Source organism: Anastrepha ludens, chromosome X (assembly GCF_028408465.1).
Source record: "Anastrepha ludens isolate Willacy chromosome X, idAnaLude1.1, whole genome shotgun sequence".
Classification (NCBI taxonomy): Eukaryota; Metazoa; Arthropoda; class Insecta; order Diptera; family Tephritidae; genus Anastrepha; species Anastrepha ludens.
Window position 1 is genome coordinate 41975943 of NC_071503.1, and position 27608 is coordinate 42003550.

Consider the following 27608-nt stretch of genomic DNA (forward strand, 5'->3'; position numbering starts at 1 on the left):
AAAGATGTCGAACCATTGAGTATGTAATCACAATCGAGTCACAATCTCGAAAAACAATTATTTTGTAAGCGGGCTGCCAGTACTGGAACTATTTTTACGCTCAAGCATGTTGTGAGACTCATAGTACTCACACTCACCAACGTATCCCTTACCGCAACTCATAGAGAACACAAAGTGAGCAAAACTCATTTCTTAGAAAACAACTGCGTTCTTTTAGTTATAAATTTACACAATACAAAGGTTTGTGTGTGTTTTTGTTTGGTTGTATCGACACAATGTTGCCATTGATATTTTTGCTTACACACTTTTTCACACATCCGCGTTATCAGTTACAATTTTTCATTGTAACCAAAACCACTAAATGCAAATAGTTCATTTATCTATAATTAACATTATTCAACGTTGATTTTAAGTTATTTTAATAAAAATTAAAATTTGTCTAAGTCTATTTTGTAAATAATTTCGAAATGTAATGATTGGCAACACTATGTGGTGAGAGAGCAATTAGCTGACACGATTCTGCGTAAATTTCCAAAATCCTATGATAAAATCTACGATACTACGATACGGAAGGGTGGTAATCTTTCATTTACAAGGGGCTCTCATTAGTTTCATCGTAATGCTGCGCATACTCACCGACGTAAATGCTAAAAATTTGGTTGGGCATTCATCATGCTATGTTATATAGGTGCTTATACATACATATATAGTGCTATTTTCAAATTCATATACAACAATTCAACAGTATTTTAAAAAACAGTAAGCTTAATATTGAAATGTTACAAAAAAGTTATAGAATTCAAAATGATGATAAAAATTATTATAATTAAATTAAATATATAAAATTAAATTAATGATTAAAAAATTAAAGCCATTTGGCGTAACACCGGCCACCTTGACAGGATCATGATCCTTCAACTTCTGATGGCAGTACCGCGAGCTTGTGTGCTGCGGTGGTGTGTTGTCCTCCTGGACCAGGACGAGGTCGTTCAGCTCGTGGTTGCGCTTGGGATGCAACCAATTGCTCCTCTGTTGAAGACCCAACAGGTAATTCCTGGACCACAGTCGCCAAAACTGTTGCTTGAGACAACAAACAAGTTGCCATCTGTCGCAGCAGCGCATTGGGTCCATCGGTACTTGGGCTGGTGGCGGCGCTCGAAGGGGGCGCCCAACTGGTGGTTGCGCTGGTGTTAGGGTCTCTTTATCGTTCAGGACCTGACACAGTGGTACCAGGGGTCGCAAGTTGAGTATTGCTTCGACCTCGACAAGCAGCGTCTGCAGTTCTTCGGCGGTGAGCAGCGCGTTGCCGATTACGCGCACGAGAAGATGTTTGGCGAACTTCACTGCTGCCTCCCATAGCCCGCCGAAGCGCGGCGCCCTGCGGTGGTATAAAGACGAAGGTGAATCCTTCTACCGTTCCGTATTTCTGGACTTCCGTTTGTTGGACCTCGAAAGCCTCCCTCAGTGTTGACGCTGTATATTTTTTGCGGCATCCCTCGGCGTCCAATGAACCTATTTAGGGCGAAAAGAAAACAATTAGAAGACAAGTATGTTACTAGTTCTAAATGTGCTACCTTTGAAGTGAAACAAACGAAGACTGCGATATACAGTTTGTCAAGAATATCTTTGCATAGGGAAGAAAAATTTAAAATTTTAGCTTTGATCGAGAATTCCAAAAACAAATAAAAAATCAAACAAAAAATTTATACACACATTCCATTACTGTACTTGTCTACGACTATTAGGCGTCAACAGTTATTAAATAAACACACACATTACAAAAACAACAACAAAAAAGATTTTTACTCTATTTAAAAAGTGTCAAACAAATCTTTGCATAACTGATGAAAACAACAAAAAATGCAGTTATTTTCCGCGAATTTCATTCATTTGGGTTTTTTTGCAAATGGTATGGAATGTGAAAGGGGTAAGAAATTATTTAGTTGATTTAATTAGTTTCGGAATATCATATTCCAATGGTATTTTTTCCCACTCTTCTCTGATGAATCTTATTAATTCGATTGGGTTAATGTCGGGACTTTCGGCGGGAGTATCAACAACTTTGGTGCAGTTGTAAAGTAACCAGGGCCTGCATAAATAAGATTTATGTTTGGGATCATTATCTTGATAGTATTTGTGATAAATTTCTTCGAGTTTTCCGGTTCAACAAAGCCGAATTTTCTAATACTGCATGTCAATTCGTTTTTTAAAATATCAAGATATACTTTCTTGGACATTATTTCGTCCAAAATTTCGATTTTACCCACTCCCATTGTTGATATACAGCCCCAAACCATTACTGACAGTTTTGCAATCTTTACGGTAGGGATAATATTTTTGTTTTGTAGTGCTGTGAGAGGCTTACGCCAAACTCTCTGGGGTCCATCATGGTAGTAGCAGAGAATGTTAATGCAATGAGAAGGAGCAAATGTTAAACGAGCTTTTTTCGAGTTCTAATTTGTAGATTCATAATAAGGTCATTTCAAATTCAACTTTGCTCACGAGTGGCGAATTGCAGATATTTACCACGCGAGTGACGCGAGTGGAGGGTTTCTATATTTACTTACCACGCTAGGACAGAAATTCAGATTTTTTCTGCGTTCACCAAACTACTGAGGAAGTTCATAAGATTTTTCGGCACACTACTAAGGAAATCGAAGCGAATAAATTTGCGATTAAGAAGGCCACGCGGCAGTTAGTTTGTGGTGCAGAAGCTAAAGTCGGCGGAGTTATTCGTTTTGTTTTTTGGCACGTATTTAATTCAGGTTCAAGTCCTGAAGTCATTTTTTTTTTTCTTGCACATTTTATTTTACAATTGAAACCAGGAAAGTTTGGTAAAATTTTTGGGTTTATTTTAATTAAAATTTCTTTAAAATACTGTTTTTTTTTGTATTTTATAAATGGAAATTTCTTTTCGGTATAAAATAGTTCATACTGGATATGACCTGATTTTTATATAAATCAATCAAAACAGAAAATATGTACATATGTCTATAATCTATTTCATCAAATCCAAATTATATTGATGAGAAAATATCATTCTAATATCCGTCCAGAAAGCCAAACGCGCAAACACACATACATATGCATATAATTACGAATACAAACTTTCAACTAACGCAGAATATGTGCATATAAAACTGCGAATCGAATAAATGAGTGATTTAGAAAAGTTCGTTAGTGATTATAGATTAGCGCAATCGTGAAAGACGTGTTGTGTGTGCGGTACATAGTCTCAATTTTGACTCAGGTTCAAATCCTGTACGCGGTTTTTTGTTCGATATTTCATTTTTTATATTTGGTTTAATTAGAATTGATTTAAAATAGTGTATTCAGGTTTTTCTAATACCTGTTATTTAGAAATTTATTTTCTATATAACATTATTCATACTTCTTTTGAATTAATTTATATGTAAAACAGCCATAAAGGCAATCATATGAATATGCATTCCTATATTTAATCTCTTCAGTCAAATCTGAACTACTTACATACACATATTGATGAGAAAATATTCTAATATCCATGGATGCATCCAGAAAGCCAAACGCGCATACACGCATATGTATACAAATATATACAAACCTTCAACGAACGCAAAATGTATGCATATAAAAAACAGCAACTGCGACCGTCTTCTTCTCCGTCAGTGAAAAGATGGGATATGTATACCCTATGAGCAAAAAGAACCGGGAAGGTGATGTTGACTGTTTCCTTCGATTGCCAAGGCATAGTCCACCATGAGTACCTTCCATCGGACCAGACAGTCAATAGAGAATATTATTTATCCGTTTTGAAACCTTAGAGAGATGCTGTGTGTTGGAAACCGCCGGAAATGTGAGCAAACATTTCTTAGATTTTGCATGATGATAACGCGCCATCGCACTGATCAAAGAGAATACAAATCGGCCTGCCGGGGGTGTTTGGAGGACTGGGTTAAACGTTGGCACATGTGTGTTGCTTCAGACGGGTCAAATTTTGAAGGAGATAAAATAAATTTGCCTTAAATTTAACTCTGTTTTGTTTAATTTAAACATTCCCGGTACTTTCTGATCATAAGGTACATATATGCGGCTTTGCGGACAGCAATGTGTGATTCGCTGGAAGTCGCATTAACTCGCGACTGTCGCACAGTTAGAAGACATATTTACATACATATAAGGGTGCATACATACATACGGAGCCGCGGCCACTCGACATGACAAAAATTTAAGATTTATCAAATATTGGCAAATAATTCCACGCGAAATATTCCAATATTGACTTTTTTCGAATGGTCGCGAAAATTGGTATATGGGCGGCTCGTTTATGAATGAAATTGAAATATGAGCTCTAACTTATGAATGAACTTTTTGTTTTTGATCTAAATTGTTCAGCGCCGTCGCTGATAGAATCATGGCCGCTGCGACTGCGTCTACGAATGTATTTTGTTTTTGTAGTCGCTAGGCTTAGATTTTAGCTTTGGGCGACATGCGCATGTGAGGTATGTGTTTTTGTTGTGTTCTAGAATATTTTAGAATGTGTGGTGGCAAAGCGGCCATCGCGTTGCGCTTGCTGTTGCTTTTGCGTCGATCAAAGTATTGTGTTTTTGTAATTGCAATATTAGGAATATCGACTGATGAAAGACAAAAGTATACATAAGCAAGAAGGGAGCGCTGTGCTCGCGCATATATGCATGAATGTATGAACGTGCATGGATGTAGTAACATATGAATACAATTATTTTGTAGGAAGTTTAGAAGGCAAGTAGGTATACTCGTATATGTATGTATATATGCTAGGACATAAAGTGGGATATATACATACATAGAGCAGAGCTGTTTTTGCACTTGTTAGGAAGAAACTCGTTCACTAGTGCGTTTGTGTATTTGATTTCTTGTAAGAATGTGATGTGGTATGACATGTGTACATACATAAGTCAAGGTTATTTGGGCATACTTGCATATGTGATATGATGTTCTTGCGCTTGTACATTATTGTTTTTCATATACAAATGTACATACATACATATGTATGTAAATGCTGTCGAATACATAAACTATAAATTGACATACAATATAAAATAAGTGTTGATTTATCTTAAACCGTTCTTTTTTTCTGAATGCAAATACCTCCTATTGACATGTACATACATATTATGTACTTATGTATATTTCATATACCATCATTTATTTACATATAAAGTATACGTTCATTTATGTACATATGTGTGTAATGAAAAACTTCATGAATTACTTTCAGAACTTTATTAAAATTTATTCGCGTCGCGCGCATGCACAAAACCTTTTGTTCACAGGCGCAGAAATAAACGCTCTGCGTATTTATCCTCCCCACGTGACTCGCCATCAATTCTCCGCACAAATTTTTTTTTTCGTTTTTAAATTTTTTTTTTTTTTAATGTAATCGTAAAAAAATTTGTAATATATTTTATGTATCCGCTTATCATTTCAAAAGTAACAAAATGGTCAAAAAATAAGCAGTCGAAGAAATAAACGCACCGCCTATTTTTCCTCGCCACATGTTAGACTCGAGTTCAATTCCCGACGCAAACTTTTTTTTATAATTTTTTTTTTTTAAATCGTTTTTTTTTTAATGTAATCGTGAAAAAATTTGTAATACATTTTATGAATCCGCTTATCATTTCAAAAGTAACAAAATGGTCAAAAAATAAGCATTCGAAGAAATAAGCGCACCGCCTATTTTTCCTCGCCACATGTTAGACTCGAGTTCAATTCCCGGGGCAAACTTTTTTTATAAATTTTTTTTTTTAAATCGTTTTTTTTTAATGTAATTGAAAAAAAAAATTATCTAATAAATTTTACGTATTCGCTTATTATTTCAAAAATACGAAAATAGTAAAAATTTAATTGGTTTAATGTCGAGGTGAGAAATGTGTTGTGTGTTGAGGTGAAAGATATGTGGTGTTTCTAATTTTTGTGTGGGCAAAAGTCAGTGAGGTGTCTATAAACTCGGTGTGCTAAATGACCTTATTACAAATCTTTCAAATCTCAATTGTACTAAAAAAAGCTCACAGTAACATTTGCACCTTCTCATTGCATTAACATTCTCTGGTAGTAGAGCAACATTTTCCTCTCATCTGAGAAAATAACGTCATCCCAGTACTCTGTGGGTAGCGATATGTGCTCGGTGGCAAATCGCAATCTTTTATCAACGTTTTGTGCTGATAACAGGGGTTTTTTCCTAGCCACTCTTGAAGAATATTTGTGTTTTTGCAACACTTTTCGAACAGTTTCATGAGAAACTCTTAACCCGTAGTCTTTTTCCGCTTGAAGAGCTAATCCTCTTGTACTGCTTTGCGGGCTATTATAACTAGTTTTAATAATTTTACATTCAATTAGCTGCATCACTACTTTTGTTCTGCCTGTAGAGCCTTTCGACTCGAGGCTTTCCTCATTTTCAGCACGGTTTATTATATTATATACAGTTATAATTTTGAGGGAGAACATATCCCCGATTTCTCGGGCTGATTTGTCTTGGTAGTGATTGAAATACACTAATTGAATAATACTTTTTGAAACTCGTTTTCCTGGCATTTTTTTATTCAAATCTGAGATCACTTGAATCACTGAAGACAATCACTTTATAACTAAATAAATTCTTGCCCCTTTCACATTCCATACCATTTGCAAAAAAATCCAAATGAATGAAATTTGCGGAAAATAACTGCATTTTTTGTTGTTTTCATCAGTTATGCAAAGATTTTTTGACACTTTTTAATAGATTTATTTAATAACTGTTGGCGCCTAATAGTCGTAGACAAGTGCAGTTATGGAATGTGTGTATAAATTTTTGTTTGCTTTTTTATTTGTTATTAGAATTCTCGATCAAATCTAAAATTGTATATTTTTCTTGACTATGACAAGATATTCTTGACAAATTGTATGTTTTTACTGGGGGTCTACCTCATATTTTTAATGTATATTAGTATATACAGAAGCCTCGGGGGAGCCTGGAATCCCTAGAGGGCGCGTCCCCAGGTGGTGGATATGGGAACACCTCCCAGATATGGGGGGCAGGAAAGCAAATATCTCCCGCGAACCACACAGGTCAAAGACGTAAAGTTCGTTAAAAGAACTCCCTCAACCCAAGGTGTTATGCCTATTGGGTGGGCTTGGCAGCCGGGGCACAAAATAAGGCTGTGTCCGAACGAAGCCCTCCTGATATCAGGCCACCTCAGGTTGTAACGGTGGCCACGCCATGGTAAGGGGAGCTACTATGGTCGACCAGATATTCCCCCTTTATCCTCTTTGGTCCCCGCGCATGGCGACAAGCGCAGCTCCCTTGGCGGGGCAGATGACCGTACGAACCAGATGAAATGTACAAACCAAAAAATAACAACTCGGATGACGGAAAAACAAACATGAAACATAGGGAAAAAAGGGCTGGAATACGGAAGCATCGACAGTACGGACTGATAAAATAACGAACACGCGGACAAAACCACAGGGCTAGCACAGATAGACAGGAGAAAGGGAAGAACACACTTAAAACAAAGTTGGACAAGACGTACAAGCAAGGACGAACTGAGGATGTCTGGGTCACCCTCATAGGATGAGGTCTTGGCCTCCAGCCAAGAAACAGTTGAGGGCCACAATACGCCAACACTTATAAATCAACCAGCAACATCCGTTAAGGCCATGGGGTAAAAGCGTGGTAACAAAGGTCCCTAGAGGTATAAACTCCTCCAGAAATCTCTCGCTATCCTTGGCAGGATTCGAAAAAACGAAACCGAAGGTAAAGTTCATCCCAAAGATGAGACCGACACGGCAAGATGACAAAAGGTGGTTGGCGAATACTTGGCATTCCAGGCCGCCAATAAGACAGATGCCAAAAAACGAAACCGCTCGCATGACGAAACTGGGAAGATATCAAAGAAGCATAAGATCTCGGATCAGGGTACAGTTGCCTCCAAACCTACCAAGCGATTTATTGAGGTGGAACGAGACCATCTTCAAATGGCATTGGTAGATTAAACTTGTAACCGCGGAAAACCAGTGATTGACAAGTGTCAGAGATTGAGGCACGGTTGACTCGCATAGTCATTGACCATGTCATGGCGAACCCAGAGGGCCAAACACCAGGTTTCGACTCGGTGCGGGTAGTCCGCGGTTATATATATATATATATAATTGGCGCGTACACCCTTTTTGGGTGTTTGGCCGAGCTCCTCCTCCTATTTGAGGCGTGCGTCTTGTTGTTGTTCCACAAATGGAGGGACCTACAGTTTCAAGCCGACTCCGAACGGCAAATATTTTTATGAGGAGCTTTTTCATGGCAGAAATGCACTCGGAGGTTTGCCATTGCCTGCCGAGGGGTGACCGCTATAAAAAAAAAAATTTTCTTAATTTTGATCTTTCACCGAGATTCGAACCATCGTTCTCTCTTTGAATTCCGAATGGTAGTGACGCACCAACCCATTCGGCTACGGCGGTCGCCCGGTCCGCGGTTACCGTGTCATTAAATGCGATGCCCAATTCTCATTAAATTTTCTGACAAACGTAATTGGTAAAATCCAGAACAGCTGGTAAGGCTTGAAACTCAAGCTAGTTCCGGCTAGCAAGATTCTAGGAAGGCCGATGGCCAGCTTCTGGGTACCAAACATGGAGTTTGAAGCAAATCAATTAATCCCCTACTTTCCGGCGTATAATCGCTCGGTGCCGATGACCGATTGGTCGACCATCAAAGCAGGGTATTTCCTCCTTCTAACTACAGAAGAGAGTTTGGGAGTACTGGAGAAAGTGGAAAACAAACTTCGGTGTGGCATAAGGAAGGCCCAGCTGAAGATATTCCGTTCTGCGATCCCGGAAGAGCAGCAGGATGAGGTCGATGATGCCAACGAACTGCTGACTGGCATGCAGCTAGATGACACCGAGTCCGAAAAAGGAAACCAAAAAACATGGGTTTAAAGGTTGTCCAAATTAATCTGCAGCATTCACAGACTGCAACGGATAAACTAACCGTTCTCCTGGCGGAGGAGGACGTGGGCATCGCATTAATTCAGGAACCCTGGGTGCAAAGCACCGCACTACAAGGGTTCACTAGAAAAAACTATAATCTCTATTATAAACGGATAGAAGGTAATCCCAGAACATGTATTGTAGCTAAAAAAACACTTAAACACATTTTTAATTCCATTATATAGTTCACAGGATGTGACGGCTGTTGAGGTGGAAGCCACTGACGGAGTCAGGTTAACACTAGCCTCTATATACATGGCACATGACAGACCAGCACCGCCTGCGGAGGCACGTAAACTTGTGCAGGAAAACCCAAACAAAATCCTGATTTTCGGATGCGATGCCAATGCGAGGCACGCTTTATGGGGAAGCTCCGAAACAAACGACCGAGGGGAGTCTCTTTATGATTTCAAAATTAAGACTAACTTGTCGGTATGTAACAGGGGTAACACTCCCACTTTCACCTTTCCCAGTACGGAGTACTTCAGGGGATGGGAGGAAGTGATTAATGTTACTCTATTGTCTGAAAACAGCTCAGTAAGGTTAGACAATTGGAGGGCCTCTAATAAAAGGTCTTTTTCGGATCACAGCTGGATCTTCTACGATCTGGATCTTAATGTTGATCCTACCTTACCGTATAGAAATCCTTTAAGAACCAACTGGAAGAACTTCAGAAACATAGTAAATAAAAGGATAGAAGAGATTCCCATCTACCAAATCACTCTCACCTAAAATCTTGGGAGTAGGGTCATAACACTGGAGAAGTCATGGTTGAGCAGTGAGCTCTTAAAACCAAGGGAAAAATCTAGATCAACGTTTAGCCTCAGATACTCGACAGGAAATCGGGAATTGTACAGAGAGAGTCGGGGACAGCACAACAAAGCAATTAGGACCGCCAAGAAAGAGAGGTGGAAGGAATTTTGTTTGTCAATCGAATCCACCAGGGATTCTGCTAGGCTTAGTCGTATTCTGTCCAAAGATCATTCAATGGCTTCTTGGGCTAAGAAGCCTGATGGTACTTGGACTGGTACGACAAAGAATAGTTAGAACTTCTGCTAAACACGCATTTCCCGGGGTGCAGCGTGGGAGGGGAAATATCAGCCTGAGCGAATATAATCCGCAGCATATTACAAAAGAAATAATCTAAGGAGAAAGTTGCATGAGCAATTAAATCTTTTTCACCTTTTAAATCTTCAGGGCCAGATGGGATCTTTCCAAAGATGTTACAGGAAACCTTGGATTGAATCCTAGGGGAAATGTTTAAAGCGTGTTTAAGCCAAAGTCATATTCCAAATATTTGGAAACTAGTCAAGGGCGTCTTCATACCAAAAATAGGCTGGAGGGGGCATGAACCAGCGAAAGACTATAGGCCAATCAGTCTTTCGTCGTTCCTGTTAAAAACCTTTGAAAGACTTTTGGATATATATCTCAGAAGCTCTTTGGAGAGCTCTGCTATATCAACGGCACAAATCTACGGAGACAGCGCTTCACGAGGTTATCCGAGCAATAGCGGGCTCTCTAGAGAACAAACATTATGCGACGCCGGAATTCTTGGATATAGAAGGCGCATTTAACAATGTTAGTACAGATGCCATCCACCGGGCGTTGATAGACCTAGAGGTGGACAGTTGCATTAGTAACTGGGTCATCTCTATGCTAGAAACCAGGATCATCAAAGCTAATATGAGTTATATCAACATAAACACACATCTCCACTTCTTTCGCTATGTGTGATCAGCAAAATCTTAATAAAACTTAATAGAGGTGGGGTAAAAGCGGTGGCATACGCTGATGATGTGGTGTTAATGGCGTCAGGACTGTGTCCTAATACGATCAGTGGGATCATCCAAAGGGCGTTAAGCGAACTTAATTATTGGGCCACAGGCTGAGGCCTAAGGTAAAACCCACGTAAAACAGAACTTATGCTTTTCACCACCAGATACAAGGTATCAAATTTTACCATACACAATAATAACGGACAAACTCTCTCACTATCACCCAACGCAAAGTACTTAGGGGTAATTCTGGACTCCAAACTTATCTGGAAATTAAACGTCGAAGAACGGGTAAGGAAGGCAGAAACTGCTTTATATGCCAGTAAACGTATGCTTGGAAGAAGATGGAATCTTCAATCTAAGCATACATTATGGCTGGATAAGGTGGTTATACGACCTATTTTATCGTATGGTTCGGTAGTTTGGTCAAAAGCTGTAGGGAGGGAGTACAATACCAAATTACTCGGCAGAATACAAAGATCAGCCTGCGCAATAACGGTCGGTGCAATCAGATCATGTCCTAGAGAGGCTCTTATGCACTCTCACACGTTATTCCATAGGCTTACATATAATATAAAGAAGACGGCAACCATGAGTGCATTTAGGTTAAATAAAGCGGGTCGCTGAAAAGAAAAAACTCAGTTAATCTTGCTGAGAACTGACTACATCATCCCGACGGTAACATTCAATGGGAAGTTTGCCACTCTCTTTCTATTTAAGGAAGAATGTAATCAGGGATTCTCTCTAAACATCTTCGGCACTACAGTCTGTACAGATGGCAGTAAAATGGATTGTGGTGTTGGAGCTCGTATATATTCTCATGGATTTAAAATTGAGAAATCTGTGCGTCTCCCTGATACCAGCAGTGTCTTCCAGGCGGAAGTACTGGCAATTGGGAAAGCCTTAGGCTACCAATCACAGATTTCTCTTTTTAAGGCAGTATCGCTATTCTTTCGGATAGCCAAGGGTTCGGCTACAACAACCTATAACGTGGTGGAACAAAGTAGGAATAGCCTCACCACCTTGAGGGAAAACCATAAAGTTACCTTAATCTGGGTCCCGGGACATCGGAACATTGAAGGTAACGAAAAAGCAGATGAATTGGCAAGAAGGGGATCTGCCATGAGTACTGGCTGGGCAATCCAGCCTCTTCAAACAAGTTTGCTCTCCTAGCGGACGGCGATATATTAAAATAGTGGTCGCCAACCTTTTCAATGTGTTGAGCTACTTTCAAGATTTTGAAATAAACAGCGAGCACAAGCCAACATAAATTAAATAATACACAGTTATATTCGACATACAATACATGTATTTATTTTACTAATATACGTTCTATATATAATAAACTTATGACTTATAGTGCTTATACTTAAGCATATCTACATCCATGTTCACACCTATCAATCGCAAATCACAAGCGACTTAAAAAAACAACAAAACAGTAATAGTACATTATTATATAAATAAAATATGGGCAGATAAAAAGAGCACATTTAATGAGAAGGTTGACATTCTGACTCATCGATAAATTTTTTAATATTTGCAGTATAATTTGATGCAGTCATTCGAATACAGTTATCCAAATGTATATCTGTAAGCCGATTGCGGTATTTATTTTTAATAAATTTCATATTGGAAAAAGAAGATTCACACAAATAAGTTGAACTGAATAACGCTTTCACCTTCAACGCAACACGACATAAAACTGAATACTTATCTTTACTTACTAAAGTCCATATACATTTTGTATTTGAACCTAAAGATTTTAAAGTGAAGTCACTTTGAAAAGCAATCAGTTCCATTTCTGTCACAGCAATGTCTTCGCCAAAGTTGTTCATAACACAAGTTGCAAACTGTTGTATATCAATGTCCATGAAGAGTGAAACAACAAATTGCGTCACTAAAGCAATTTTGCTGAAATCCTTGAAACGATTTTTGAAGTTTTCCTTCAAGTTAGAAACTATTTCCATATGATATTTCCTGGCATAGGGCTCTAATAGATTTTTGGATATATTTTCGGAAAGAATAGGAAAATGCTTAGTATCGCGGTTTTTTAGGTTTTGTTCCCAAAATTCCAGCTTTGTAATAAATGCATTTATATCAGAAATCATTTCCGCTAATTCTTTATCCCTGCCTTGAAGCTGCAAGTTAAGCTCATTTAATTTCTTTGTAATGTCCACAAGAAAACCAAAATCTCTGAGCCAAGTCGAATTTTCCAGTTCAGGAATCGGTTCATCGCGTTCTTTGAAAAATTGGAGTATAGCAGGCAGGACATCATTGAAACGTTTGAGCACTTGTCCTCTGCTTAACCATCGCACTTCAGAGAGAAGAAGTAGCTCTCCGTATTGACAGTCAATTTCATCAGCCAAGGTTTTAAATAATTTTCTTTGTAACGCTTGAGCTCTAATCTTGTTCACTATTTTCACCACCAGTTTCATAACGTTGTTCAAGTTTAGAAAATTTCCACATAATGCTTGCTGATGTATAATACAGTGGAAAACTTTCATCCTTAAGACATAGCGCCACGAGCCCCTTATCACAACCCACCATAGCTGGAGCACCGTCAGTTGTCAGGCCTACCATTTTTGATATTGGAATTTTCTCAGAAGAGATGAGATTTTTTAAATCAGAAAACAGCTCTAGCCCAGTAGTATGTCCTTTGAGTGGAATAAACTTCAAAAGATCTTCTTTAATTGTAAAATCACTAAAAGCCATCCTGACAAATATGGCCATCTGTGAGGTGTCAACTACATCTGTTGATTCATCCAGTTGCAGTGAAAAATAAATACAGTTATCTAAGTCACTTCTTAACTGTAAAAAAATATCATTGCTCATTACTTCTACTCGCCTCATCACTGTATTAGCAGAAAGTTGCATAGATTTTATAGCAGACACTATTTCGTCTTTATTTCTAAAGTTGGCGAATAAAGAATCTGCAGCTTCCAAAAATGCTTGTTTTATGATTTCCCCGTCTTCATAAGGTTTTTTCTTTTGTGCAATTATCTGGGAAACACGATAAGATGCTTCAGTTGCAGCCTTATTTTTATCGATTGTTTTCAAAAATATTGACTGTTGTCCAATTAACTGGATTTTTTAATGTTTCAGTTTTTCTTTTCTGGTGGCAGAATTTAACGGGAATGCCTTCTCAATTTTCGAATGTACAGTTTTATGATGCCTCTCAATATTTCCTTTTTTAGGAACTGACACAGATGTATTACATAACAAACAAACTCTTTTGCCTTTAACTTCTGTGAAGAAGTATTGTTCTTCCCATTCCGAATGGAAATGGTATGTCTTCGCCTTCTTACTACTGCTTGCCATAATGTTTCGAACTCTAACCCAACCGCTGCACGCAGAACGTTGATAATGCCGTTCAGTATTAAACTGAGCGCAATGTCGACGTGCATTGCGTATATATAAAGCCAAAAAATTCTCGAACACGCTAATCGGTTCCAGCCGATCCTAGACTTTTGGATTTTTTGCAACGTGAGCAGCGCGAGCTACCAGAATTGCCTTTGCGAGCTACCGGTAGCTCGCGATCGACGGGTTGGCGACCACTGTATTAGAAGAACAAAGCGACAGTGGGACAGTTCCGAATACCAGCCAACAAACTCCAAGCTTGCAAAAACCTCCACCTATATACGTTCAGAATGTCGAAAATATAAAAGCTCTAGCTGACGCGTTGAATTCGATACCAAATATATTTTACGAAATGAAAGTACTTAGCAAAAATGAAATAAAATTACAAACAAAAGAGTCCTTACACTATAAAAAAATGATAGAGCTACTTAAACAAAAACAAACAAAATACTACACGTTTAGATCAAAAGATGAACGTGGATTTAAAGTAATATGCACTATTCAACTGACACCGAAGAAATTAAACAAGAGCTAGCTGAGTTAGGTCACGAAATAACAAACATTCATAACATACAAATAACCAACTCAGAACGCAAAAAACAACCACTTTCACTATTTTCACTTGAATTAAAAACAAAGGATAATAACAAAGAAATATATAGTATAACTAATCTTCTACATTGCAAAATTAGTTTTGAAGAACCCCGTCAAAAAAGAATAGTACCACAATGTACAAACTGACAAAGATTCGGCCGTTTGAAAACTTATCGTCAAATAGACCCAGCGTGCGTAAAATGTGCAGGCAAACACAAAACAATTATGTGTCCAATTAAAGACAATAATAAAAATAGCATAAAATGCATACATTGCGGCGAAAATCACACAGCAAACTACCGCGGATGTGCGATATATAAAGCACTACAAGTCCAGAGATATCCGGCACTACGCAAAAAAAGTATACAAAATGAAAAAGGAACAAATTAATAATGAGACAATCGAAACAAACGCAAATACAACACGAGTAGTGCCAGGCATAGCATACGCCCAGGCAACAACAATCAACACAATACCAAAAGAACAGAATCAAACAAAAAATAACATCGAACATGTTCCAAAAAATAACGACGATATGATCGAACTAAAAGAAATGATGAGACAATTAATAACCCAAATGACAAGTATGATGAACATATTAAAACTGCTCGTTACCAAACTAGATGAACGAAAGGAATAAAATTAATTTAGCTATATGGAATGCGAATGGACTTGCTCGCCACGTTCTGGATCTTAAATCATTCTTAATAAATAAATCAATCGATATAATGCTGATCTCTGAAACTCATGCCACTGACACAACTTTTGTTAACATACCGAACTATAATATACATTCCACAAATGAACCCGACAACAAAGCACACAGTGGAGCAGCAATTATTATCAAAAGAAATATTAAATACAATGAACTGGAGGTATACAGACAAAAAAACATCCAAGCCACCACAATAGCCATAGAAGACGCAAAAGGGCAAATAGCAATATCTGCAGTCTACTGTCCCCCCAAATATAATAACACAAAAGAACAATACCTGCATTATCTAAACTCGCTAGGGAATCGATACTTAGCCGGAGGAGACTACAATGCTAAAAACATACTTTGGGGTTCAAGGTTAACAAATAAAAAAGGGAGGCAATTAATTGAAGCCATTAGAATAAATAATATTTGGTTTATTAGCACAGGTGAGCCAACCTACTGGCCAACAGATACGAAAAAACAACCGGACTTAATTGACTTCTGCATAATTAAAAATTTTCCATATGAAAATCTGACAATAAAATCATGTTTAGAGCTATCCTCAGACCATTCACCATTAATTATAACCTCACTTGGACCTATTGAAATAAAAAAATCACTGGGCCTATATAGTTCTAGAACGAATTGGACTAATGCTTGCCAAATATTAGAGCAAAAACTCAAAATAAATATATCACTGAAAACTGAAGATGAAATTGACTCCGCTATTGTATATTTCAATGATAGCATAACACTGTGGAACAAATTCAGGTTAGCAAAAATTAGGTCCATTCTGAGAGTGGCGGGTGAAAATAGAGGCGAAATTAGAAGACCCGTATCGCGCCGTTTTTTTATGTTAGTTCGAATTTTTTTTTAATCGGCCTTCGAAGTTCGAAATCGGAGCAAAATTGTTTATATGGTTTTTTTGGCTATAACTCGTCGACTAATTGATATTTTTTCAATCTGTAAAAGCCAAATTATTGCTAGAGACCTGTGCAAAATAAAAAAATTGATTTCGAAAATTTTTGTGGTACTTATGAAACAATATACTGAAAATCGGCATTTGACTGCAAACTTCGAAGGCCGATTAAAAAAAATTCGAACTAACATAAAAAAACGGCGCGATACGGGTCTTCTAATTTCGCCTCTATTTTCACCCGCCACTCTCAGAATGGACCTAATTTTTGCTAACCTGAATTTGTTCCACAGTGTAATACAAGCAGTTGCTTCCTCTACACCCACACCGAAAATGACAAATAAAGAAAATATCCCAACTTACATTAAAGAGGAAATCGGTGAAAAAAGAAAACTCCGCAAAACATGGCAAACCACCAGACATCCAGCAGATAAAACCAAACTTAATAAAGCGACAAATGAGCTAAAAACATTACTTACAAAACACAAGGAGAGTAAACTTCGAAATTATATGGCAAACCTGGGAACAGCAGCATCTACAAATTACTCCTTATGGAAAGCAACAAAACACATTAATGGCGCTGTAATACATAAACCTCCCATCAAAACAGAAGCCGGTACATGGGCAAAAACAAGCGAAGAAAAAGTCGACACCCTAGGCAGACACTTCTTAGACACATTTACAAGCGAAGAGGGATAATCAAAACATTAACATTAAATCTGATAACTTAATAAACGTTCCGCAAATCAAAACAAGAAAGACCACCATAAGCGAAATTAAAAATCAAATAAGACAGCTAAACGATAAAAAAGCTCCAGGATATGATTTAATAATTGGAAAAATTTTAAAAGAATTACCTGAAATAGCATTGCAATTCATAAGAAATATATTTAACTGCATGTTAGAGACTAAATACTTCTCAAGACTATTGACTATTGCTAGTTCTTTCAAAAGTGTTTGAAAAAATATTGTTCGACCGACTAAAATGAATTTTGACAGCAAAAAATGTCATCAATTCGGATTTAGACGGCACCACTCAACAGTCCAACAAATCCACAGGGTTGCTAACAAAATATTTAACGATATGAATGACAAAAAATATTGTGTAGCTGTATACCTAGACATTGCAAAAGCCTTTGATAAAGTTTGGCATAAAGGACTTTTGCATAAGCTCAAACGAATCTTTCCACAAAACTACTTTGAACTTTTGAAGAGCTACATAACTGATCGAAAATTTTTTATAAGATATGAAGGCGAATATTCCGATATTCTACCAATGACAGCTGGAGTACCGCAAGGCAGTGTATACGGTCCTCTTTTATATCTAATATACACCGCAGATGTGCCAACTCCGACAACAGATAATACAATGATAGCAACGTTCACGGATGATACTGTATTAATGGCATCAAACAATGAGGAAAAACTGGCGACCTTTATACTTCAAAAATTAATAAACAATACAGTAAATTGGTTTGACGAATGGGGTATAAAAGTTAATAAAGACAAAACTATACAAGTTATGTATACAAACAAAAAGACACCAAAATATAATCTTACCTTAAAAAAGAACAAAATAAAAATCTGCCCAGCAGCAAAATATCATGGAATAACTATTGAAATCAAGAATAAGTACCGGCAATTAAGTTGGCTAATCCGACGAGCATCAAAACTATCACTTTATAATAAGGTGACTATATACAAAACAATTATTACTCCTATCTGGAAATACGGAATAGAAATATGGGGAACGGCTAAAAACACAAATATTCAGCTCATACAGCGAACACAATCCAAAATATTACGAAATATAACAAATGGTTGTTGGTTTATTTCCAATGAAGCCATACATCGTGACTTGAACGTAGACACTATCCAAGAAACAATCACAAAATGTAGCACCAAGCATATACAGCGACTGTCAGTCCACCAAAACGAAGAAATGCGTAAAATAGCATCGGCAGAAAATATCAAACGAAGGTTAAAGCGACTCACACTGACTGATCTAACTATAAGATTTACAGTCTAATCACAAAAAACAATAATAATAATAACAGATTCTTCTTACATTGGTAAAAGAACATAATAGACCCGAATATTTATATAATATTTTTATTAATTTTGCTTTCACCGAGATTCGAACCAACGACTTCTCTGTGAATTCCGAATGGTAATCACGCACCAACCCATTCGGCTACGGCGGCCGACCTATCGACATGGAACGAAGCCTATCGACATGGAAATTTCCCATTATTTGGGTTTGCAGCTTCGGCTTATAATGAAAGCAGTGTGTGCAGTTTCGAACAGTACGACTATAAGATTCTCGAGAATTGACCAGCCAAATATGGTCTCGGAGAAGCGCTACCAATGCTTTTGCCTCAGCATGGTGATTTCAAAAATGTAGGTACCGTAAATATATGCTAACGAGGTACGAGTTTTGCGTTTTGTGTAAACGTCGCAGATGGGTTTTTAAAGCGTCTGATCCATCTAATATGTAAGCGACAATACGAAGCTGTTTTTGATAAGAAGATACTCTTTCCAAGAGTTCCATAATTGGATGCTATTTATTTGCTTGAGCAACTAAAATTGTTGTGTTTCGTTTCTTCAATATTTCGTCTTCTGGAGAGATCTGGAAGTGGGTGTTTGTCGGCCATAACGCAGGTCTCTTAGGAGGAACTGTGGACCGCTTAACCAGAAAGAAATATTCAATTCGTCCACGTTACAATCCCGAGACACTTGATCCGCGCTCTAAATGCGGAAGAGTTTTAGTCTTCAGCAGAGCCACTCTAGACTGTGCAGTTAGCAGCGTACATTTCGTTCCACCAGTCGATATACGCAGCAGCCATACGCAGTAGCCATACGTTCGTATTGAGGCGTCGGCGAAGCCATGAATTTGTCAGCTTGCACTCGACTCGGTATGTACAAACCGAGGAATGCTTATTTATGGGAGCTGCAGTAGATTGGCTTTGAAATTTTCCGAGCTGGTGTCTAGGGGAATGGAATCGACTCATCACACTTTAGTTTTTGCAACCAAAGCTCTTGCAATACGATTTTTCTTTGGTAACTAGAGGGCAAGTAAACCAAGAGGATCGAAAAGACGAGCCGAAACTGGTAGTATGTTTCGCTTAGTGGCTCGTAAACTGGAAAAGTTGTCATTTAAGACAAACCAAAACAAATCTTCCTTCGGCAACCAATGGATTCCAAGTATTTCGTGAAATATGTGTCATTAAAGTTTAAGGCCTTCTCAGAACTCTCACAATCGAAAACTGATGGGTAATTTGAAAACCACTGAGATAATTTCCATCCTGCCGAGTTAAATATTTTAACTACCTCACTTCTAATAAGATCTAGAGATTCGAAACTCTCAGATCCTGTTAGCAGGTCGTCGACTTAAAAATCTCTTTTTATGGCCTTTGAACGGAGTGGATACATATTTGTGTTGGCATCGCTGAGCATTTGTAAACACCGTGTAGCGAGAAATGGAGAAGACACAGGGCCGTATGTTACGGTGTTAAGTCGAAAGATTTGCAGTGGCTCGGAGGGATGCCGTTTCCACACTACAAGCTGAAAGTTTTTGTCTTCTTCGTGAATGAGAATTTAGCGGTAAATTTTAGTAATGTCCGCCATAAATGCATATTTATGCAAACGAAAACGAAGAAGAGTTGAATACAGCAACAACCATCAAGATTTCATTCAACGCAATTTGAGAAGATGTACGACTTGATGCGTCGAAAACAATACGTAATTTAGTCGTCGTGCTTTCAGGCCGAAGGACGCATTTATGCGGAATGAAGTAGTGTGGCTCACTCGGGATCTTATTATTTGTTGGGCTCATGTAACCCAATTCATGAAGTCCAGATACATTTGACGAAGCTCAGGATCTTTCAAGGTCTTTCTCTCCAGGACCTGAATTCGACGAGCCGTAGTTTCATAGGAATTACCGAGTAATTTACGGCCATCTCTGAAAGGCAGTCTTACTTGAAGGAGGAGGACGTTGGTTGGAGGCGTATTTGCCAGACACAACCCTGCCTAAAAGTGTCTTTTGCAATGATGGGTGATTGGGGCTGGCCTTGATCTGGCCTACAGCTAAAAGCTCGAAAAATGTTTCAGCACCCAACAGAAGATCTACCTTTTGAGTCTTATAAAATTCTGTGCCCGCTAAGCTGATATTTTTAGAAATTTTCCAGCCATGAATATTTACGTTACGATCTGGATGGCTGACTGAAATGGATCGCATTATCCAAAATTCTGCCGAAAACTCGTAATTATTGACCCGCGATTTAACAAACGTACTTAATTTCGTCCTTACATTTTTGGTTGCATTTCCGATGCCGATAATATTTAAGGTCGTACTTTCGCGACGAATTTGTAATTGTCTGCGCTAAATCCTCTGTCATAAAATTCACCTGGGATCCAAAATCCAGCAAGGCTCTCCAGAGCTAACTTTAACGTTGACTATGGCTGTGGCCAACATAACGCGATCTGGCGCACTCGTCGTGTGTATGGCATGCGAGGTCGAAAGTTGTGGTGCAGTTGCGAAGGATACAGGGTACGGGTGCGGCAGCGTGTGATGCGAACGGTTGCAAACACAGCACCGATCAGCTTTGCACTTTCAAACTGAGTGCCCCTTTCGCCAACAATGTATGCATAAGGGGACTGATTTAGCAAACTCAAATCGCTGCTGAGCAGAGAGAGTTTTAAAAGTAGGACACACGGGTATATTATGACCTTTTGATTTACAGTTTAATGTTTGAAGTCACTAAGGCAGATTTTATCCTTTCCGCATGCTGGTGGGGTCGCTGTATGTTGTGACTGATTGACGGCTTTAGCCTCGACGTTGAAACTTCATCGGCAGATAGATGTTGGGAGCGTTTATTTAATACTGCCTCACACTCACGCTATAATGGCAGCTTATCACAATCCAACTGTTCTTCCCACTTTGACCGAGTAACGGGGTCAACTTTCTACATTACCAGATGAATTATGATAGCGTTTGTGATGTTTTTCTCGTCACCTTACGACAGCAGAGAGTCGTAAACAACCAACACTATATCAATCATTGTGCGCAATGAAAGCGCAGATGGGTTTAGGATAGTTCGCAGCTCAAAAAGTTTGGAAATTGTGTCGAAAAATATTAAGTATTTATTTCATAAGCTTTTTTGAGACTAGCCAACGCCTTCGAATCATTTTCGTCCGACGTTTGGAAGGCCTTAGCCGTTCCCAAAGCTTCACCAGACAAACAGTTAACCAAGTGATTAAATTTCTCGATGTCTGGGATTGTAGGATCGTTGTGCACTAAACTCTCGAACAGACTCATCAAATTTTTAAATGCTGAATATTCTCCTTTAAATTTAGGTAGCGACATTTTCGGTAGTCGTGAGCTGTGAGGTGCAACAAAAGATGTTTCGGCAATTAGAAATTTATTTCTCGCCAAAATAGATTTTATAACGGACTTAGTTTCTACTATTAGGTCCTCTAACTCCCCACGGGCCATGTCTTCCTCGTCGATTTCTTCAACTTTCGACTGATACTTCATAAGCTTATCGCTATGAGAGTTCAAAATGTCAAGTCGACACTCCATCTCAATTGGATCTAACGACATTGTTTTTCGAGAGAATTTGCTCAATGTCCACAAAAACTAACTGTAAGAACTTGTGGTTGAAAAAACGAAAACGAAAAGGTGGCTGGTTCTTGTAAACAATCCGTATTTACAATGAATATATTTATTTTTATATTAATTTTAATTTAATTGAACTTATTGTTCGAAAAAAATATTTAATTTATTTAATTTTGTATTTTAAACTTATTAACGATTTCACGTTTAACGTCACACCCTTTTTTAGCACATCTCAGCGTACCCTTGTTTCACTTTCGCGGCGTATTATATACGTATTTATGTATAAATGATTGTATATACATGTACACATATGGGAGTGTGTACATATACACGGTTTGATTGAAAAGTAATGAGCCTTCCCGCGCGGAGCGTCTGCCAAGCGATCAACCGAATCGGCTGGTGATTCGTTGGACCTTCCCCTTCCAGAAACCGGTCCCAGTTCGCTGGCAACAGCGGTGCAGTCAACATCGCTCCGCGCGTGAAAGCTGTTTTAAAAGTGTGTTAGGATTTTGCAGTGGCGAAAAGGCACCGATCGTTGGAGCAACGTTATTCGATCAAATTGTGATCGTAAAGCTAAACAGTTTGTACCTCCAGGAAGCACTGTTAACGCATCATTTTACAAAGAAGTGCTCCTTCGGCTGAAAAACCGCGTCGCCCGGGTTCGGCCCGACCTCGTCAATGATTGGACCCTTCATCACGACAATGCGCCAGCGCACACCGCCTCCCTCTGCACCTCTGCATTGGCCCAGATGGGGGTTCCGGTGCTTCCCCACCCTCCCTACAGCTCCGACCTGTCCCCTCCGGACTTCTTCTTGTTCCCGCGCCTGAAAAGAAAGCTGAAGGGGAGGCGTTTCGACTCCATCGAGGCGATCCAAAAAACTGTGACAGCCGAATTGAACGCGATTCCGGCGGATGAGCTTCAAAAATGTTTCCTGCAGTGGAAGGACGCTCATGGGTCCTATTTTGAAGAATATTAGTTGTATAAACCAAAAGGTTTAATAAAACTGCTTAAAAAATAAGTCTCATTACTTTTCAATCAAACCCTGTATATATGTATGCATGTATATACATATATAAGAAAGTGAAAGGGTGATGCAACAAATTGAGAGTGCTTATCAACAACAAATATAACTTTCAATTTATCGCATTTGTTACCTGTACAGGCTTATTGCAAGCCTTGACTTTCCTTTGGCAGAGAATGCAGGGGCAGGTCATTCCTAGATGGCAGCAACAGAACCAGCGGCACCAATTACAATGACAGCGGGCGGTAATGGCAGCAGCAGCAAACCCATGGCAGCCGGTTCTACATTACCGGAATAACTCGGGTTTTTCCCGACCAAGGGCTGCCACCCCAGTAAACTAGCCCTGTCTAGTGTACCGTATCGCACCCCATATCTCTCGTCACACATTTCCATGGCAGCCGGTTCTACGTTACCGGTATGACTCGGGTTTTTCCCGACCAAGGGCTGCCGCCCCAGTAAACTAGCCCTGTCTTGTGTACCGTATCCCACCCCCAATCTCTCGTCACAAGAGCAATCTCTGGCAGCACGTTTGCTCCAAATACTTCTCTTCAGGGCTGGTAGAGGTATTTTACTGCTGCATCTACCCCAAACGGCTCCATCCGAACTCCACCTCGGTAAGATGCAATAAGTGCAACGGGTGGTGCCATCTTAAGACCTGCTCAGGCCTTAAGACACACAGGAAGTGGTCCACAAGGTATGTGGCCACGTGTTGCTCCCGGCATCAGGCGACCCTGCCTCAACGGCGATACCGTCCTCAGTGCCGGCACGTCAAACTACCGCCAACGGTAAGGAGCTCTCAGGCGCAACACAACACCCTATCCCAGTGCAGGAGCAAACCAGTAGCTCTTGGTCCCCCGCACCGTCTGCTCCATGTGTCAGACCAGGCGCCCTCGGAACCTGACAACAGTCCAGTGCCACTCTTGCAATGGCTGGTGCCACTTTCGGAGGTGCTCTGGCCTACGCACCACCCGTGAGTGGAAGCGCGTCTTCGTTACCCCCTGCTGCAGAGCTCTACACCCGCAACCGCCTTAGGGAAACCACCTTAGAATGTCAAGGGATAGCTGTCCGGTCTGGCGATGCCGAGCTCGAAATATATAATATTTACATACCCCTGTCACCTGCTGCCCGGCAAGATATCACCCTGATATTAGTGCGCTCATCAGGGGTGAAAACCGATTGGTAGTAGGTGACTTTAATGCGCATCACGATCTTTGGCATTCAAGCCTGCCAAATGATCGTAGGGGACAGCTATGGGCAGAGCAGATAGACGATTCGATATTCAGCACTGTAAACGACGACGCCCTCACTAGGGTAATGGGCCATTGCAGCAGCTCGCTTGGCATCACTATTGCTTGCGCAGGTCTGATAAATAGCATAACCTGGGGACCTATGCTATCGCTTGCATCAGACCACTTGCCCATTATCATCTCGATCGAGAAACCTGCCGACTTTGTTTTCGCGGATCACCGGTCATACATCAACTTTAACAAAGCTGATTGGACCAGATTCGCGGAATTTACTGAAGACATCTTCACCGCTCTCCCCATTCCCACCGATATGCGCGCAGGCCAACGCGCATTCCGAAAGGTGATCACAGCCGCCGCGGCTCGCTTCATACCCACTGGAAGGATTCGGGACATACGTTCCAACTTCCCAGCTGAAGCAGCTGTTCTGGCGAACATGCGTGATCTCCTACGCCAGGCCGATCTCGGGGATCCTCGAACAAAGCATCCCAATTCTGAGATTGGGTAACTGGTAACCCGACATAAGCGGAACAAAAGGGAAGAGCATCTGAAGTCCTTCAACTTCACCTCTGGTGTGAGCAAGCTCTGGTCCACCGTAAGGTTCCTGTCGAACCCGACGAAGCACAACGACAAGGTGGATATTCCCTTCAACGGTCGTGCTTCGTCAGATCCGAAGAGATGCACGAGCTATTTTAGCCGGCAATTTATTCTGCATCCTCCGGCCGACAGATTCAAACGTAGTGATATCAGACGGCTGCACAAACTGACATACAACAGTGCTCCACTTGCTTTCTCCAGCGATGAGGTTCAGGGGACCATCAAACACGTGGACTAAACACGCTGATGCTAAAAACTGGGTCCATTGGGAGTAAAATATCTCTCCAAGGTCTTCAATTTGTCTATGGCCACTCGCATCATTCCTGAAAAGGGGAAATTTAGGAGAGTAACCCCACTACTGAAGCCTGGGAATCCCGCCAACCAAGGGGATTTTTATAGCCCGATCACTCTTCTTTCCCCAGTAGTGAACGCTCTTGAGGCCCTTCTACTCCCACTCTTTACGAAACACCTGATCCCAGCCTCACACCGGCATGCTCTCCGAAGAGTGCATAGCACCACCACGGCACTCACCGTCATTAACACCCAGGTAAACCGCGGACTCAACCAAAACCCCCCCTGCAAAAGGACTGTCCAAATAGCGTTGGATCTAAAAAAGGCTTTCGGCTAGATGACATTTTACAGTCGACACTCCCGCCAGGGCTGAAGTGGTGGGCCGCGAACTTCCTCAGTGGTCGTCATTCGACGGTGATATTTCGAGACCAAACATCTAAACAGAGGAAAATAAAGCAAGGACTAACGCTTTCACCCTTGCTTTTCAATTTTTATATTTCGAAACCCCCCATCCACCAGAGGGAGTCTCCCTGGTCTCAGACGGCGACGACTGCACGATAATGGAGTCGGGCAATGACATTGATGGCCTATGCTCTAAGGCAGGGGTGGGCAAATACTTTAAAGAGCGGGCCAAAATGAAATTTTCAAAATGTCTCCCGGGCCGGAGGACTATACCGCATATGCTTTGCACAAGCGGATGTTTTGGATGGAGTTTTTTCCCTGCCAATTTTTTTTTGACAAAAACACTAAGTATCATTTCAATTTGAATAAAATATGTCACGTAATTTTTAAAGAAATATTTTTATAAATAAATGCCTATTAGATAAACCAGTCAATGAAACATTTTATTTTGTTACTTATTTATGTCTTAATGATACAAATTATTTTATATTGACACATAGTTATTACAATTTAACATTTATATTGCATTTCGTAAATATAATAGTAAATAGAATTCAAAAAAGAAAAGAAAAACATCAAACGGTAAAATAAATATTTAAAGTTAATGCGAAACGTGAAATCTCGAATGTTCATCTGGCATTATTTCTTCAAAATTGGGTTCCAAATCACTTGCAGCAATCCTTAATACCGAGTGTAGATTTTCGTCAGTAATTTGTGATCGATATTTATTTTTCGTGGAAACCATTAAAGAAAAAGTTCTTTCACAAATATATGTCGAACCAAATAAAACAAGGTATTTTTGAACATAGTTCAAAAAATTTTTGAAATGTTCATCATTCAAAGCGCCATAGAAAGCACTCAATTCGTTTGAGTGAAAATTTTCTTTTAGTAAAATATTTGATTGTAAGTCAATTAGTTCTAGTTGAATTTCAACAGGGGCTTCTTGCACATCGAAATTGAAAGGTTGGCTAATTAATGATAAAGGTTTTTCAATAGCTTTGAAATCTTGAAATCTTCTTTGGAATTCAGAATGCAGGTCTTGTGTTATTGTACTATATTTAAAAAAATCTGTATTTTTCAATGATTCTCGCCGTGCTTGCAATGAGGGGAAATGATTTAATAATTTATTATTAAAGTTTTCAGCAAATAAACTTAGTTTTGTCATAAATGCTTTGACGTTTGAGTGCATATTGAAAGCGAATTGTTTTTTCCCTTGTAGATTTATATTTAGTTCATTCAAATATTTTACGATATCTACTAAAAATGAGAAATCGTTTAGCCAAGCTCTATTTTGCAATTCAGGAAAATCATGTAGTTTTTCTTTTATCGACAAGAAGGATACTATTTCATCAAGCAAATATTGAAATCTGTCCAAAACTTTACCAATGCTAAGCCATCTCACTTCAGTGTAATAAGGAATTTCATAGAAGTCACTTTCAATTTCTTTCAAAAATTCAACAAACTGTCGATGGTTTACGGCACGTCCTCGAATAAAATTCACAACTTTGGTCACAACAGTAACGACGTGATTCAGTTTTAAAACCTTTCTGCATAGCACTTCTTGATGAATGATGCAGTGCAAAAATAATATATCGTTTTCTGGTTGTAACTTTTTTACTTTGTCGCGAATTCGTTTAAGTAAGCCTACATTTTTCCCTGTTAACTAGGACAACCATCCGTAGTGACGCTTACTATTTTATTCCAAGTTAAACTTACTTTAACTAAACACTCTTCAAGAGCGAGAAAAAAGTCTTCACCAGTAGTTGTATCTTTCATTGGATGCACACTAAGAAGTTCCTCGCTAATTTCGCATTTCTTGTTAATGCCGCGAATAAATATTAATAATTGACTTGTATCAGTAATATCGCAGGACTCATCTAAAGCCAGAGAACAATAGGTAAAATCAGCAATTTTTGTTCTTAGCTGGTCAAGTAAGTTTCCTGAAATATTTTCAATCCGTTGTACTATTGTTCTTCTTGAAAGGCTTACATTTTCAAAAATATGTTTATACATAACTTAGCAATTTTGTGTGCGACAACATAACTTGCTTTTGTTGTAGATTTCTCTATATTACTTTGTTTGGTAAATATATTTTCTTGCTTATTCAAGTTTTTTGC

At 39.2% G+C, this 27608-nt stretch overlaps 1 protein-coding gene and 1 pseudogene across 1 annotated transcript; one reads left to right on the forward strand and one right to left on the reverse strand.

Moving 5' to 3' along the window:
• Positions 1-21452: 21452 nt before the first annotated feature.
• LOC128869979 (uncharacterized) lies at positions 21453-21920 on the reverse strand. Its single transcript, XM_054112574.1, has one exon. It carries the CDS (start codon positions 21918-21920, stop codon positions 21453-21455), a length of 468 nt encoding a protein of 155 aa, XP_053968549.1.
• Positions 21921-23156: 1236 nt separating this feature from the next.
• On the forward strand, positions 23157-25551 carry LOC128869980 (uncharacterized; annotated as a pseudogene).
• Positions 25552-27608: the final 2057 nt, after the last annotated feature.

What these genes read in the sequence shown, in the direction of transcription:
- LOC128869979 (XM_054112574.1), bottom strand. Translation starts at nt 21,920, where the DNA reads ATGTCGTTAGATCCAATTGAGATGGAGTGTCGACTTGACATTTTGAAC.